This window comes from Arvicanthis niloticus, chromosome 4 (assembly GCF_011762505.2).
Source record: "Arvicanthis niloticus isolate mArvNil1 chromosome 4, mArvNil1.pat.X, whole genome shotgun sequence".
Lineage (NCBI taxonomy): Eukaryota > Metazoa > Chordata > Mammalia > Rodentia > Muridae > Arvicanthis > Arvicanthis niloticus.
In genome coordinates this window covers 122,061,290-122,074,970 of record NC_047661.1, presented here as the reverse complement: position 1 = coordinate 122,074,970, position 13,681 = coordinate 122,061,290, and the positions used below count along the sequence as shown (strand labels likewise).

At 41.5% G+C, this 13,681-nt stretch overlaps 1 protein-coding gene across 3 annotated transcripts in view; it reads right to left on the bottom strand.

Moving 5' to 3' along the window:
- Window positions 1-677: 677 nt before the first annotated feature.
- Window positions 678-13,681, bottom strand: part of Syde2 (synapse defective Rho GTPase homolog 2) — a 33,296-nt gene continuing 20,292 nt past the window's right edge. For 2 of the 3 annotated variants that reach the window (XM_034501343.2, XM_034501342.2), the window contains exons 5-7: window positions 7,834-8,015; window positions 6,394-6,625; window positions 678-2,537 (exon numbers count right to left, since the gene is read on the bottom strand). In XM_034501343.2, coding sequence (XP_034357234.2) covers window positions 2,041-2,537; window positions 6,394-6,625; window positions 7,834-8,015 — 911 coding nt within the window. In that variant the 3' untranslated portion in view covers window positions 678-2,040. Of the gene's footprint in view, window positions 2,538-3,100; window positions 3,160-6,393; window positions 6,626-7,833; window positions 8,016-13,681 lie in introns of all 3 variants that reach the window. The other variant, XM_076933332.1, reaches the window with a different exon arrangement.

Here is a 13,681-nt window from a genome sequence, read left to right as displayed (position 1 = left end):
GGCAAGCTCTTCGAGACGGACATAACTGTCGAGAAGACCCAGAAGCTGATGAATGTGGGTCTGAACACAAGTCAGTGACAACTTGCTCCAGTCAATGATGGCTCCGTGGCTCAAAGTACTTGCTGGCCTGAGTTCGATCCCCAAGACTTCCACACACATGGCGTGCCAGGTGTCACTCACTCCAACACACACACACACACACACACACACACACACACACACACACACACAGTGTGACTTTTTAAAAAAATGTTTAAGTAAAGGTACCTTGGCAGTTCTGGAAGTGGCAATTAAAAAAAAAAAGCCCGTAGCTCTGACAGAGATTTACTTAAAAATGCTTATCACACTCAAGACTACAGATCAAGAACTATTCTCATGAAAAAACAAAGTAAGAATGGCCCTTAATGTATCGCAGACTCCAAAAAAATCCAAATTTGGACAGATCAATGCTATATATATATTTGTGGATAACTTCTTTAGGAATGTGAAAGTGATCTGGGTGTGGTGGTCCCAGCACTCCAGGGGCAGAGGTACGCAGATCTCCGAGTCAGAGGTCAGCCTTGTCTAGAAAGCTAATTCCAGGACAGCCAGAGCTACACAAAGAAAGTCTGTCTTAAAAAGAAACAACAACAAAAAGAATACCAATGTGATCTTTAAGATCAATTATAATAGCATGACACTGTTATAATATTTTAATAAAGCATTTACATTTCTATACTAACTTGATTTGTGTATTATACATGACATAGCAAATAAAGGCACAGATACTTTCTCTATAAAACATTTAAAAATACTTTGTTTACTCATGACACACCTATTGCATAGTCTCTGTTATGTGTTACACAACGTTTTAAAAAAATGAAAGTCTCATATAAAAATAGTTATTTTCTTCATACTAGTGGGCTTTCAAATTACCTGGATGTTATGTGTATTGCATATAAGTACCTTAATATTTAGAAAAACAATAAGAAACCGGTTCTTTTATGGCTATCACACTTTAAACTTGGTAACTCAAGTTTCATTTATACTTCTAAAATTACATATTCTGTAAGTACAAAAGTTTCTTTAAATACATTTTAAAATTTTGTAACATGTAGCATCCTGGCAAGATTTCTTTAGAAACAAGAACAATTAGTGAAATCAACATTTTAAGTATACCTCTATAAATAAATAAAGCATCACAGGAAACAAAGATGCACAAACAGGTGAAGTCTTTTGAAGTCACTAGTGCAGGTATCTGATTACTTGATCCCTTACAAAGTTGAAGGACTTTCCACAGGGATACTGTGTCCACAAAGCTAAATCAGAAAGGCTATTACCTCCACTCAAATAGTTCCGGTGTGTTTTTATTCAAGTGGTTTTTATGTAACTTATCTTTTAACTTAAACATTCTTTCCCTGAAAAAGACATTTTTAAGCTAATAACTTTGGCCTTATTTTTAAAATATTTGGAATGCTGTAATCAATCCCTTCTCTCATTCTAAAACCTATATGCACAATGAAGTTATAAATACATATTCAAAACCATAAAAATATTTAATTTTTATAAGCTTAAATAATTACCAAATGTTAATACAAAATACATTAATACCTGTATAATTTTATGTTTATAATTTTTTTCTTATAGCAGCAGCATTCATATTGCAAATGAAATATGACCAAATGACATTGCACAGGGCCTCTGACTACAAATCAGCCTGTCCAGCTGCAGTGTCCTCTGCAGAGAACATCTGTCTCTACCTACAGAAGAACAGTTCTCACCGAAGCCTTGCCTGGGGTAATAACGTACCTGACCCTTACAAACATCTGCATGTCTCCTCCATGCAACTGGCAAGGTTTATTAAAATATCCCCCAAGGTCTGAGTTACCTTTATGCCCAGAACAGCTCAGTTCATAAGTAAAATAACCATATTAATGAATAGCGTTTATAATTGAATTACATGAACTTATTAGGAATTAAATATATATATATATTCGTTCCCAGAGAAAGGCTTGACATGAGAATTAATGACATCGTCACAAATAAAACAACCCCTCCATCTCAAACACTCATGTTCAGCTTGTTTTTGCTGAGCTCACGTTCCAGATTGCCAATCAAAGTATCAATGCTTTCCTGCAGATCTCTGAGGTTAGCTTTCTGATCCACTGTGGACTCAATGGTCTGCACTGTCAAGTACGTCTGAAACGTGCACCCTCCTGACATGGGGATTTGTTGCGTGGTCATGACTTCTGCTCCGTCCATTTTGCTATAGTCTCTACTTTCTCCATCTTCTAAGGGAACGTCATCGTAATCCAAATCCTTGAAATTTTCTTTTGGATTTACAGAGTAACTCTCCCCGCAGCTGCTCCAGTCTCCGGCATAGCGGTTGCTGAGTGGACTGTCTAATCGGGCCTGCCTTGGCCTCAGCACCCCAGATGAATTCGTACCACTCAGATTTAATACACATGGTCGCTCTTTCTTCCGCCTCAAGTAATTCAGAGAAGATGACTGCTCCTGGCACAAACTGTCTCTGGGTTCTTTGACAGTTATGCGTTGCACTAGAAATGAACAATACGTGCACTTTAGTGACAGCCAACGGCCTTAAAATGACAGAGCAGACTATGAGGCCATTTAATAATCAACTACAAACATGCGCTTAAACAGAGACATGCGTTCTACTGAGAGAAAGTATCCCACGGTCATTTTTCTACTACCACATATAATTAAGATTAGGCGTACAATGTAGCACAATGTTCAGTGGTGCTATTTCATGCTAAATGATAATATTCCCCATAAAACCCCAATGTTGATTAATTTTCTGTGCAAGTTAATTGCTATCTAGCTGTAATTCTAAGCGAGTAGCTTCTCTCGTATTAAAGACTACAGCAAAAAGCAGGCAAGGCACGGTGTGTAAACAGCAGGGAACAAGTTCCCTTATACGGACATTGAGCAGAGGCAACGGCATCTAAAGTGACCACTCTAGCTCTGACCTTAGGGGGCTTTTAAAAAAAAAAAAAAAAACCAACAACAACAACAGAAGTTAGCAGTGTGTCACCATTTACCAAGCAGCCCCAACTTCCCTTTGATAAAATGCATCACTACTCGGCCTGGCGACAGTTACCTGAGGGTTGGTTATACAGCATTAGCTACTAACAGTCTTCTTTTTTTTTTTTTTTGGGCCTGGAAATAGCACAGATATTTTATTTTCCAATTCTGGTTAGAGATTTAACAACCTCAAATAACATTCTTCGTATTTAAACTATTTTCCTTGGAGACAAGTCCCCTTCTATCTGCTTACACTGTACTGGTCGCACAGAAGGTGACAGGCACAGGAGACCTCACACAATACAAGGCTCACATTGCTTACTTAGAATGGAGTATTTGTCTTAAGGTTCTGTGTATAAAGTAGACTGTAGAATGCTAATTCATAGTTACTAAAAATTCTCCACATTTGCTAACTCTTTCTGCTTGCTTATCCAGTTCTGCTTCCCCTTATAGCTCCCTCACTAAGATAAGGGGCTTACATAAGTGAGTGGTAACATCAACACTGCAGCATGGAATATTTATTTACAAAAAAAAAAAAAAAAAATAGTAACAACTTAAGAATGATACACACATCCCACTTTTCTAGACTTAATATTCCCAACATTTTACAAAGCTATTTTATTTACAGCTATATTTCAACTTTTACTTTATTTAAACATTTCTACTTATTACATTTTTAAGACTTATTTTGTGTATGAGTGTTGTCCCTGCATGTATATATGTGTACCAGCTATGTGCCTGGTCCAGGGGACAGGGGTTATGTGATCTTATTATTTTGCTGCTTCCTTGCTTCCATACCATCATCCTTTGTGCTATTCCCATTGGGCCTGGAGGTTTGTCAAGGAGTCCACAGCACCCCTGTGGTCTGGAGGTAAACCTATCTTTCTCTTGCTCAGACAGGACTCATCTGTTCAAACTCCACTTTTACACAGTGTCTTGGAAGAATACTCCAGAAACCAATTAAATCATTAAGTTAAACTAAAAACCCAATTTCTGAACTGTCAATGTCACTATCTTTTTAAACTATTGATACTGGGACATTTTCCTATAAACTTGTACGGAAAATGGCTGATCTTAGCTGTGAAGGAGAAGCTCCAGCTCCCCATACACTGCCGACGGCCTGTATTCAAGAGAATGAAGGGAAAAACACAGACAACTAAGACTGCTGAAAACGTGTCAGAGAGCAGTCAGTACTAAGAAACTTAATTTTTCCCTGTGTTTTGGGCCAGCAGAATTTTATCTTTACTTAATAGAACTATAGTAGGTGACTGTAAGTAAGTACCAGGTGCTCTGCCAGGAGCTAAGAATGACAGACATCCATGACCTTACAAACTTTACAACCATGTAAGAAATAGGAAGTCGTGCCCCAGATGTATTCCTCATGGAGAATGGAGACTACCATCAACTTATTAACCCTACAGCTGCCTCTGAAAGGGAAAGCTGGCCTCATAAAAACACCCAGTGTTCTTTTCAATAGCAAACCTATTGGTTTTTAAAAGCCCTAAACACAAGACCCATGAAGAGAAGACTGTCAAAGCCTGAAGGTCTCTCCTGTGCTGGGACGGCTCTCTCATCCAGCTGCTGTCACTGGCAGAGAAGCGCAAGGCATGCTACACCATGCCGGATGATGAGGGCAGGGGACAGCCTTACCTTCACTCACACACAGGCTTCTAACTTGGAAGACAGGATTTACAGAAATCTCAAAGCAAACTATCTTCTTGCCTCCAAATTCAGGGGAAGTGGGGTAGGAGATTCAAAGTAACATAAGAGCAAAGTGTGTAGGAAAAAAAGAAAAGAAAGAAGCTTCAGGGGACTCTTTATAGCTCTGCCTTTCCTAAAATCCACAGCAGGCAATTTAGAGAGGGAAACTATTGTTCCCTCTCATCCTCTGCCTGCTTCTGTCTTTTGTCTAGGGTACTTTCAAGGAAAATAACAGGTTCTAGAGAAAGGTTATTATTACAACCAACAACCAAAGTCTCTGGACTAAGATGCTGAACATAAGCCCGCCGTGTACGTTATCATTAAAATATGGTCAGTGGGCTAGAGAGACAGCTCAGAGGTGAAGGGTGCTGGCTGCTCCCGCATGCGCCCAGGATCAACTCCCAGCACCCATACGGCTGCTAACAACGGTCTGTAGCTGCAAGTACAGAGGATATGACACCTTCATCTGGCTCCCACAGAGATGCACACATGTGAAGCACAGGCCGACACGTAAGCAAAACACACATATAAAATAAATCTTAAATAACCAAAGTGTAGCCAATACTAAATCTGTTTAAATGTGTAGACGTGTGTGGAGCACACAGAGGTAGGGTAGGGCTGGAAGGTGGCTCACTGAATAATCACTGCACAAGGATGAGGACCTAAGCTCCGTCCACTGTGCCCACGAGGAGGAAGGAGAGAAGCTGTCCCCTGACCTCAGATGCAGTTCATATCCACACCCACATGCACAAAATAAGTAAACAGAATGTAAAAACCAAACTGTAAAACCTTTTTACTGGGTGTGTTTTGCCTGCATGTATGTCTGTGCACCTTGTGCATAACTGGTGCCCGTAGAGCTGAGACCAGGATTTCAGAGTCCCTGGTACCAGAGTTCTAGACGTCGTGAGCCACATGTGGGTGCCGGGAACCAAACCTGAGGAAGAGCAGCTAGTGCTCTAACCACCGAGTCATCTCTTCAGTAACACGCAAACACATTTCTAAAACCAAAATATCAAAGATAATTGCCAGCATGAGCTGAAGTCATTTAAGAGTAACCATCAGAATAGTAATTCTGTAAGAAAGAACGGGCGAGAGCTGGAGATGGCTTGGTGGTTAAGAGCACTTGCTGTTCTTGCGGAGGTTCCACATCTGGAGGCTCAAAACTGCCTGTGTAATCCATTCATATTGCACAGCATCCAATGCCATCTTCTGGCCTTCTCAGGCTCCCATATGCACAAGCACATCACATAAGTATAAAACAAATCAAAACAAATGAACTAAATAAAGGTGAGAAACTGAGTATTACGGCTAAAAGCTGTGCTGGGCACCCCAAGGACATCTTGGTACTTAATTTTCACACAACCTCTGTAAACTCACAAGATGGAACACAGTAATGTCTACAGTTAAGAGCTTCCCAAGGTCAGAGTGCCCTAAATGCTACAACCAGCATTTTAAGCCAGATTTTACTAAGCCCAAAATATATACAATGGCTCAAATGTCTACAACGTTATGTGCAAACACAAGATATAAATAGCAAATAATGCAGAGCAGGTGTCAACTCCTCAGTACTGAAAAAGCAAAAATCTAGATTATTTTTTCCAATCGTATCATTAGCTAATCCATACATCCCATTGCTGCTAAAGAAATGTACTCCAGAGAACCCTTTACCTGGCCAGAGCCGGAGTAAGTAATGAAGAACTTCGATGTGTTTTTTAAAATCCAAAGCACTTGCAAGTTCTTCAGAATCAGTGAAGACTCTGTTGCTGTGGGCCGAAGTCTCTTGCCTCTGGTTAAGCAACACTGGTCCAAAGCACACAGCCAAATTCTGGCAGGTCATCTTATTCACTTCGTGGTAAGAAGCCACCAGCTTCAGATGATCTAACAACATCTTTAGGGTTGCCTAAGCATGTCCAAACATAATTGAATCCACTAGTGGTTAGATGTCTATAGGAAATACTTAGTGATATATCCTAAATTCCAACCGGCCTCCCTAGGAAAATACTGATCTCCCATCAGCTCCCTCCTCCTCCCTCTCCAACATGTCAACAGCAGCTGTTGCTATGGGGAGGAGAAGTCATGTTAAATACCCATGATCCTCAGGTTTCAAGTAGGGACTGCTATACTGGGAAGCCTGAGGTTAGGGCTCAGGCCACAACTGTGGTGATCTCTAGGAAAAGATGGTTTTCAAAGGCCAACATGTTTCTCCTGTTTTCGCATCATGCTTTTTAACTAATAAATGTTTTAATTAGTCAAAATCACAAAAGGAGAAAAAAAAAACAATAAAATTAAAAAAAAAGATTTTGTGAGCTGGGCACAGAAGGTCAACAAAGGAAGAGTTAATCTGGGGGAGAGGGGAAGTGGGGAAGGGACTGGGAGGACTGGAAGGAAGGGAAACTGGGAGGGATGTAATGTATGAAAGAAGATTAAAAGGTAAAAAATAAAGAGACAAAGGAAGTTGGCTGAAAAAGAAAAATAATTTGTTTTAAGCACTTATGGAAAAGAGTGATTTTTTTTTTGAAGTAGTAGCATATTTCATCATCACCTTAAGAAATAAGCTTTATAAATGATATTTAATTTGTTTATAGTGATAATTCATAAGTAATTTATAAATTAAACTAAACAGTTTCTTTATAAGTTATATTAAATGAATGGATGTGAATTTAAAGCAGCTCACTGTGGACTGGGAGACGGCTTAATGGCTAAGCATGCTCGCTGCTCTTGCGGAGAACAGGAAGTCAGTTCCTAACAGCTATATCAAGTAGCTCACAATGACCTATAACTCCAGCTCCAGGAAATTTGGCAACCTCCTCTGACTTGTGTGGTCATTAGGCATACATGTGGTGCACAAACATATATCCAGGCACTCACACATACACATAAAATGAAAAAAAAAATCTTTAAAGCAGAACTCAAAAGGCACATTCATGCCTGGGCTAAAGTTATACACAGAAAACATAAAACTGTTTTCTAGAGACATTTAAGAAGTCGTAAAGGCAGAGCCACACCCACCAGCCACAGTGTCCAGAGTCCTAACAGACTGTGGTGATGGAGCTTACACAGCTAATACAAGTGCTAGGCCTCAGGAGAACATCTGTCAAGTACACTTGCCTTCTCGACGTCTGGCAGGCAGTCCAGCAGGCCAACGGCAAACCTGGAGTCACTGGACTCATTCTCACAACCATTCGGTGACATTTTCAAAGGGCTTTTCACCATAGCATCTAACACAGCCTCATACAGCTGCTTAGTTATTAGGGGAGAAGGAAGTTCTCGTAAATAGTCCTTAAGAACACCTGTGGAATTAGACCAGCGAGAGCAGTGATGGATCTTCACAATCCAGTAAGTATAGTGAACTCTAAAAATGCAAACATCATGGCAGTAAACTTTAACACTCTGGAAAATAATATGAACAACAACATAAAAGGTATTATCGCAAAACACTGGAGATTTATATTCCTGTAAGTTGCTTTAGTAACTAACTTTGTTTGGCGCATGCTCAAATACAGACATAATTTCCAGGTTTGTTAAGTCGTGATGAAAGCCGTTTGTTCTTGATACATAAGCCCTATGGACTCTGCCCCCTGTGTGAAGCTCCCGTACATCCAAGTTAACAAAGTAGGAAATACAAATGCTGGCTGTAAACCATTAAATTATCCAAATTTTAAACTTCAAAATTTTTAAGGAATACTGAAAGGGAACCATCAGTCCAAAGCCTTTGTAAATCATAGGGGGACAGCAATGACTCTCCCCTCTAATGCTGCACACGTGTCTTAAACACATATACTAGATCGTTAGTCTCGAGTCATTCCTCATACCAAGCAAATCAAAATAAAAGTCGCTGGGCATGGTGTAGAACGCCTTTAATCCCAACAAGCAGGAGTCAGAGGCAGACGGATCTCTGTGAGTTCAAGGTCAGCCTGCTCTACAGAGTGAGTTCCAGGACAGTCAGAGCTGTTACACTTAGAAACCCTGTGTTGGAAACACACACACACACACACACAAAATTGAAACAAAGGTTAAGAGCAAGAAGCATCAGACTTGTCACTATAAAAGTAAAGCTTGAAAAAAATACTATCAAGGGCTAGAGAGACTGGCTCAGTGGTTAAGAGCACTGACTGTTCTTTTAAAGGTTCTGAGTTCAATTCCCAACAACCATGGTGGCTCACAACCATCTGTAATGGGATCTGATGCTCTCTTTTGGTGTGTCTGAAGACAGCAACCATGTATGTACTCACATACATAAAATAAATCAATCTTAAAAAAAAAAAACTATAAAAAAGCTTATTAAGAGAAGTCTGAAGAATACTATCGATAATAAGTTTATTTTCAAAAACATTTGTGATTCAGCAGGATTGGAGAAGGTAAAACATGATTCTTTGCCAGGTTTCATTTGGGCTTTACCAGCCAAGAGGGACTTCAAGATATTGCTTGAAATAGGGGACAGTGGAGGAATGACAGTGGCACAGGTAGGAAGAAGACTGTCTATGGGATAGGTAAGTTTGCTCCATACAAAACTCAGAGGCTCAGGAAGACATGAGCAAAGAGCTAGACCTAAGAATAAGCAACTGAAAGAAGACTGTTGCTCAGGGGGTGTAAGCCTAGAGATCTGAACTGAAGGTCATCTTCTGTTACTCAGTAAACTTCATGACGGCCTCACAACAGGGGCCCTGTCACCTACCTGTGTGTGTGTGTGTGTGTGTGTGTGTGTGTGTGTGTGAGAGAGAGAGAGAGAGAGAGAAAGAGAGAGAGAGACAGACAGACAGACAGACAGACAGACACACACACACACACACACACACCCGGGAAGCAGTGAGCAGCGTCAAGAGATGACTAGGAGTTAACTCCACAGGGAAGTGCTCTCTCAAACAGGACTAAGGAGAAGAGTAGTAACAGACCCACGAGGTGAGAGAGGATGGTGGTAGGATGAGAAAAACATGGATGTTCTCAAGGAAGACAAGAAAAAGCTGCTTCAAAAGACAGACCCGAGGTATCAAATGATGAGCAGTAATAACCAAGTTAGCTAAGAATGGCCGTAAATACAGCGGGGAATGGTTCATTCCAGTCCCTGCATCGAGAGCTCTCGTCAGGTACCCTATATTTATAAACAAGTTCCTCTTGTGAGTCTATGGTAGAGGGTTTCTGTAGGAGACAATGACTTAGAGGCAATGAGAGATAAGGACAAAGAGAGAGAGAGAGAGAGAGAGAGAGAGAGAGAGAGAGAGAGAGAGAGAGACACATCTGAAAAGAAAATCAGCTGTCTTGGCAAGCAGTCGCAGGGAACAGAGGGCAGTCAAAGAGCTGGTCAGGAGATGAATGAAAGAAGACAGCAGAAAGGTCTCCAAGGCCCAGGAGAGAGGAACCATGATCATCCGGGGGAAGTCCCCAGAGAAGAAAGCAGAGACTCCTGAGAAAACAGGAAGGAGTGGAATCACTTCAAGATGGCTGGAGGATCGTTTGTATCCAACACCAAGGGAGGCGGGAAGTGGTAAGGATAGAAATGGAAATAAATGCTACCAGCTTGGTCGCTGGTCGAAGTAGAGGCAGGAAGTGAGGAGGCAGGAGCCTGTGGGTGAAGCATGAGGAGACCAAGAGACTAAGGAGACTGGAGGATAAGGTGTGGAGAACAAAAGAGAGAGGCAGAAAGAAGACAAGTGGGGGAGAGAGAAAGAGAGATTAAAAAAAAGAAAGAAAGAAAAAAGCAACCCCAACACATTAGCACCACAAAGAACTAAATACTTGAGGTAAACTAAACAGGCGCAAAACTTTACTCAGAAAACTAACAGAAAAAAAAAAAAGCAACTATTGCTCATGTTTCTCCACCAGAAGATAACATTGTGAAGATAACAATACACCCTGAACTGATTACGGAATCGATGTAGATCCTACCAAAATCCCAACTAGCAGCCGGAGGTGTAACTCAGTGGAAGACTGTTAATTTAGCATAAACTGTTTATTTAGCATGCCTAAGCCGTGAATTTGATCACCATTATCACCAAATAAAAAATAAAATCTAGCTAGCTTTGTCACAGGAACTTATAAACTGATCCTAAAAATTATATGTAAGAAATTCAAACAGTCCTGCGAGGGAAATGGGAGAAGCTAAACCTGCCAATTTCAAAGTTTCCTGCTGAGCTTCAGTCATGAGTGTGATACCAAGGCAACAAGACGGACAGCCTGGCAGACCAGTAATGGGAGCCCACAGTCAGTCAATGGGGGCTGGAGACATAGCTCAGTGGTTACAAGCCTTGCCACTCTTGAAGACGACCAGGGTTCAGTTCATCTCACAGCATCTGTAACTCTAGTTCAAGGACTCCGACTCCGTCCTCTGACCTCAGCAGGAACCATGCATGCACACATGCAAACAGTGCACATACACACATGCAAGCAAACCACTAATACACAAGGCAAAATAAATAAATAGTAAATAACGAAAAATGGTCAAACACAATAGGGTTAAAAAAAAAAAAGACTCAACAGAAGCTAAGACAAGCAGATAAATCCACTTACTAAAGACTAATACAACTCCTTAGAAAATGCACAAAAGTTAATTTCAAGTGTAACAAGTAAAATTCATGGAATTCTCTGAAGAAAATGGTGAAATTTTTCATGATCTTGGGGTAAATAGGGCCTCAAATACAACAGCCATTTTCCCCCCAGACAGAGTTTCTTTGTGTAGCCCTGGTTGTCCTGAAACTTACTCTGTAGCCCAGGCTGTCCTCAAACTCAAAGATCTGCCTGCCCCTTCCTCCCACGAGCTGGGACTAAAGGTGTACCACCATGTCCAGCCTGAGACAAGTGATGTTTAACGAAGAGTTTAATCTGGCTCATGATGTTCGATGCTCTTGGCTGGCTGGCACCATGGCTAGATCTGTGGTAAATCGGAAACACAACTGGGAAGATGGAGAGCTGCTCACCTTACGGCTGTTGGGGCAACGAGAGCATGAGACAGACCAGGGACAAAGCCCAACCTTAAATGTCACACAGCAGTGACATTGCTGGCCAGACCTTCTATTTTCCCACCGTCTCCCAAAAATGATATTAAATTATAAATCCACCAACGGGTTAGTCCATTGACTAAGCCACAGCTCTCATGATTCAACCAGGTCCTCCAAGCTGTCTGAACACTGTTTCAAGGGATATCTCCAATCCAAACAGGTAACAGTACCTGAAAATTTAAATCTCACTGTGTTACTTACACAACTAAGACAGTGTGATCCAGGCACCACCAGGCATGCATATGCTGATTTTGACATGTGCATGAATATTCACAGCAGCTTTATTTGTAACTGCCCCAAACTGGAAACAGGAAATGTTGACCAAGAGATGATTGGATGCATCAATATTATACCCACTATATCCATAAAGTGGAACATTGTCGGGCATTAAAAAGGAAACAGGCCATAGACCATAGACACTTGCAATAACGGGGGGGGGGGGGGGGGCGGGGGGAAGATTTCAAAATAATTTCACCAGTAAATAAAACCATGTATTTCTGTTTCCTTGTCAAAAAGGAAAATTCCCAAGTTCTATAAAATGAAGAATCAACTCACAGCGACAGAAAGTCTATGGCCACCTGAGAATGGGGGCAACGGAGGTGAAGGTGCACGCAGGAGGGGCCACTAAAGGACATTAGGTGCCACTTGTATCTTTTACACTCACCGTGGCCATGATTTCACGGCAAACACGTGTGAGAACACCCAGCTGCATACTCTACATACATGCATTCTATTTTGTGGTAATTTCGCCTCACACAGGCTGCTATGTAAGACTAGCCACAGGCACTGGTCTTCCTTCCCAAAGGGGCCAGGGAAGGACACCTGGGGCATTTAATGGAAGTGGCTGAAATAATGAACCATGGAAAACCATACAGTAACCATGAGGACTGGGGAGAAAGCAGAAAGCAAACTTGAGCCAAAGGAGAGCAGTGGCAAAGAGTCACTGGAGCGTGAAAGACAAAGCCTGAAGGGCTGGGGATGGATCTGGAACCAATCAGTTTGAAATGCTGGCGGTGACGGATTCTGGATGACAAAGGCAGGTTAGATCCTAGGAGTGAGTCGTTACAGCAGAGGTGATCAGCAGAGGTGATGTGATGGTCACTGGGCACCAAGACCGCTCACCTGCAATGCGAGCACTTGGGAGGCTAATGTGCCTTTGTGCTTTTGAAGCCAGTCTGAGCTACTGCATGAGTTTCTGTCTCAATAAACAAACCGCTTGGGATAACAAAGAACTCTGAGTCTAGTGTTCTGAACCGGTTGTTTGGATGCCTAAGTCATTTAAAATGATGGAAAATAGAACCAGAAACAAGGTATCAAAGATCTCAGTAGACAGAGGTCATTCATTAACCCTTTGGACTGTTGCATTCTGTTCCAGACAACACAACTGTAAAGCACATTAGCTTCTGCCCACGAGCCGTCCAGTGCTCCGTTCATCCCTTGTATTTCAGACTCAGTGCTTATTTTCCACAGTTTATGCAGAAATGTGAGTTCATGTAGAGCGAATGCAGGAGACAGCTAGTCACCGGCCAATTCCCAAACCCACGGCTCTCTCTGGCTCTCTCTCTCTCTGTCTCTCTGTCTCTCGGTGGCCCTGTGTGTAATTTATCCCAATTCCAATGCTGCTTCTCAGACAAATCACTTCATTGTCTTTTGTATTTTTTAATCAAGAAAGAAAGCAGCTTCAAATTCTTTTTGAAAAACAGCCTTACTGAAATGGAATAGTGCAAATAACAGAGGCAGACCCATCGAGTCTGTGGCTTTAGACCAGACCTTCACTAACCTATGTTCATGTCTACAAACACTGCAAGTATCCAAGCCAAAGGATCCCTTCTTAAACAAAACAGCCAACCCAAACCACACCTTCCATCCCAGAAGGAAAACACTCGCCAGCACTTTCACTTCCAAGCTAAGGCTTTGCTGAGACAAAGATTCACATTTGCTTATACTTTCCTAGAAATAGGTAG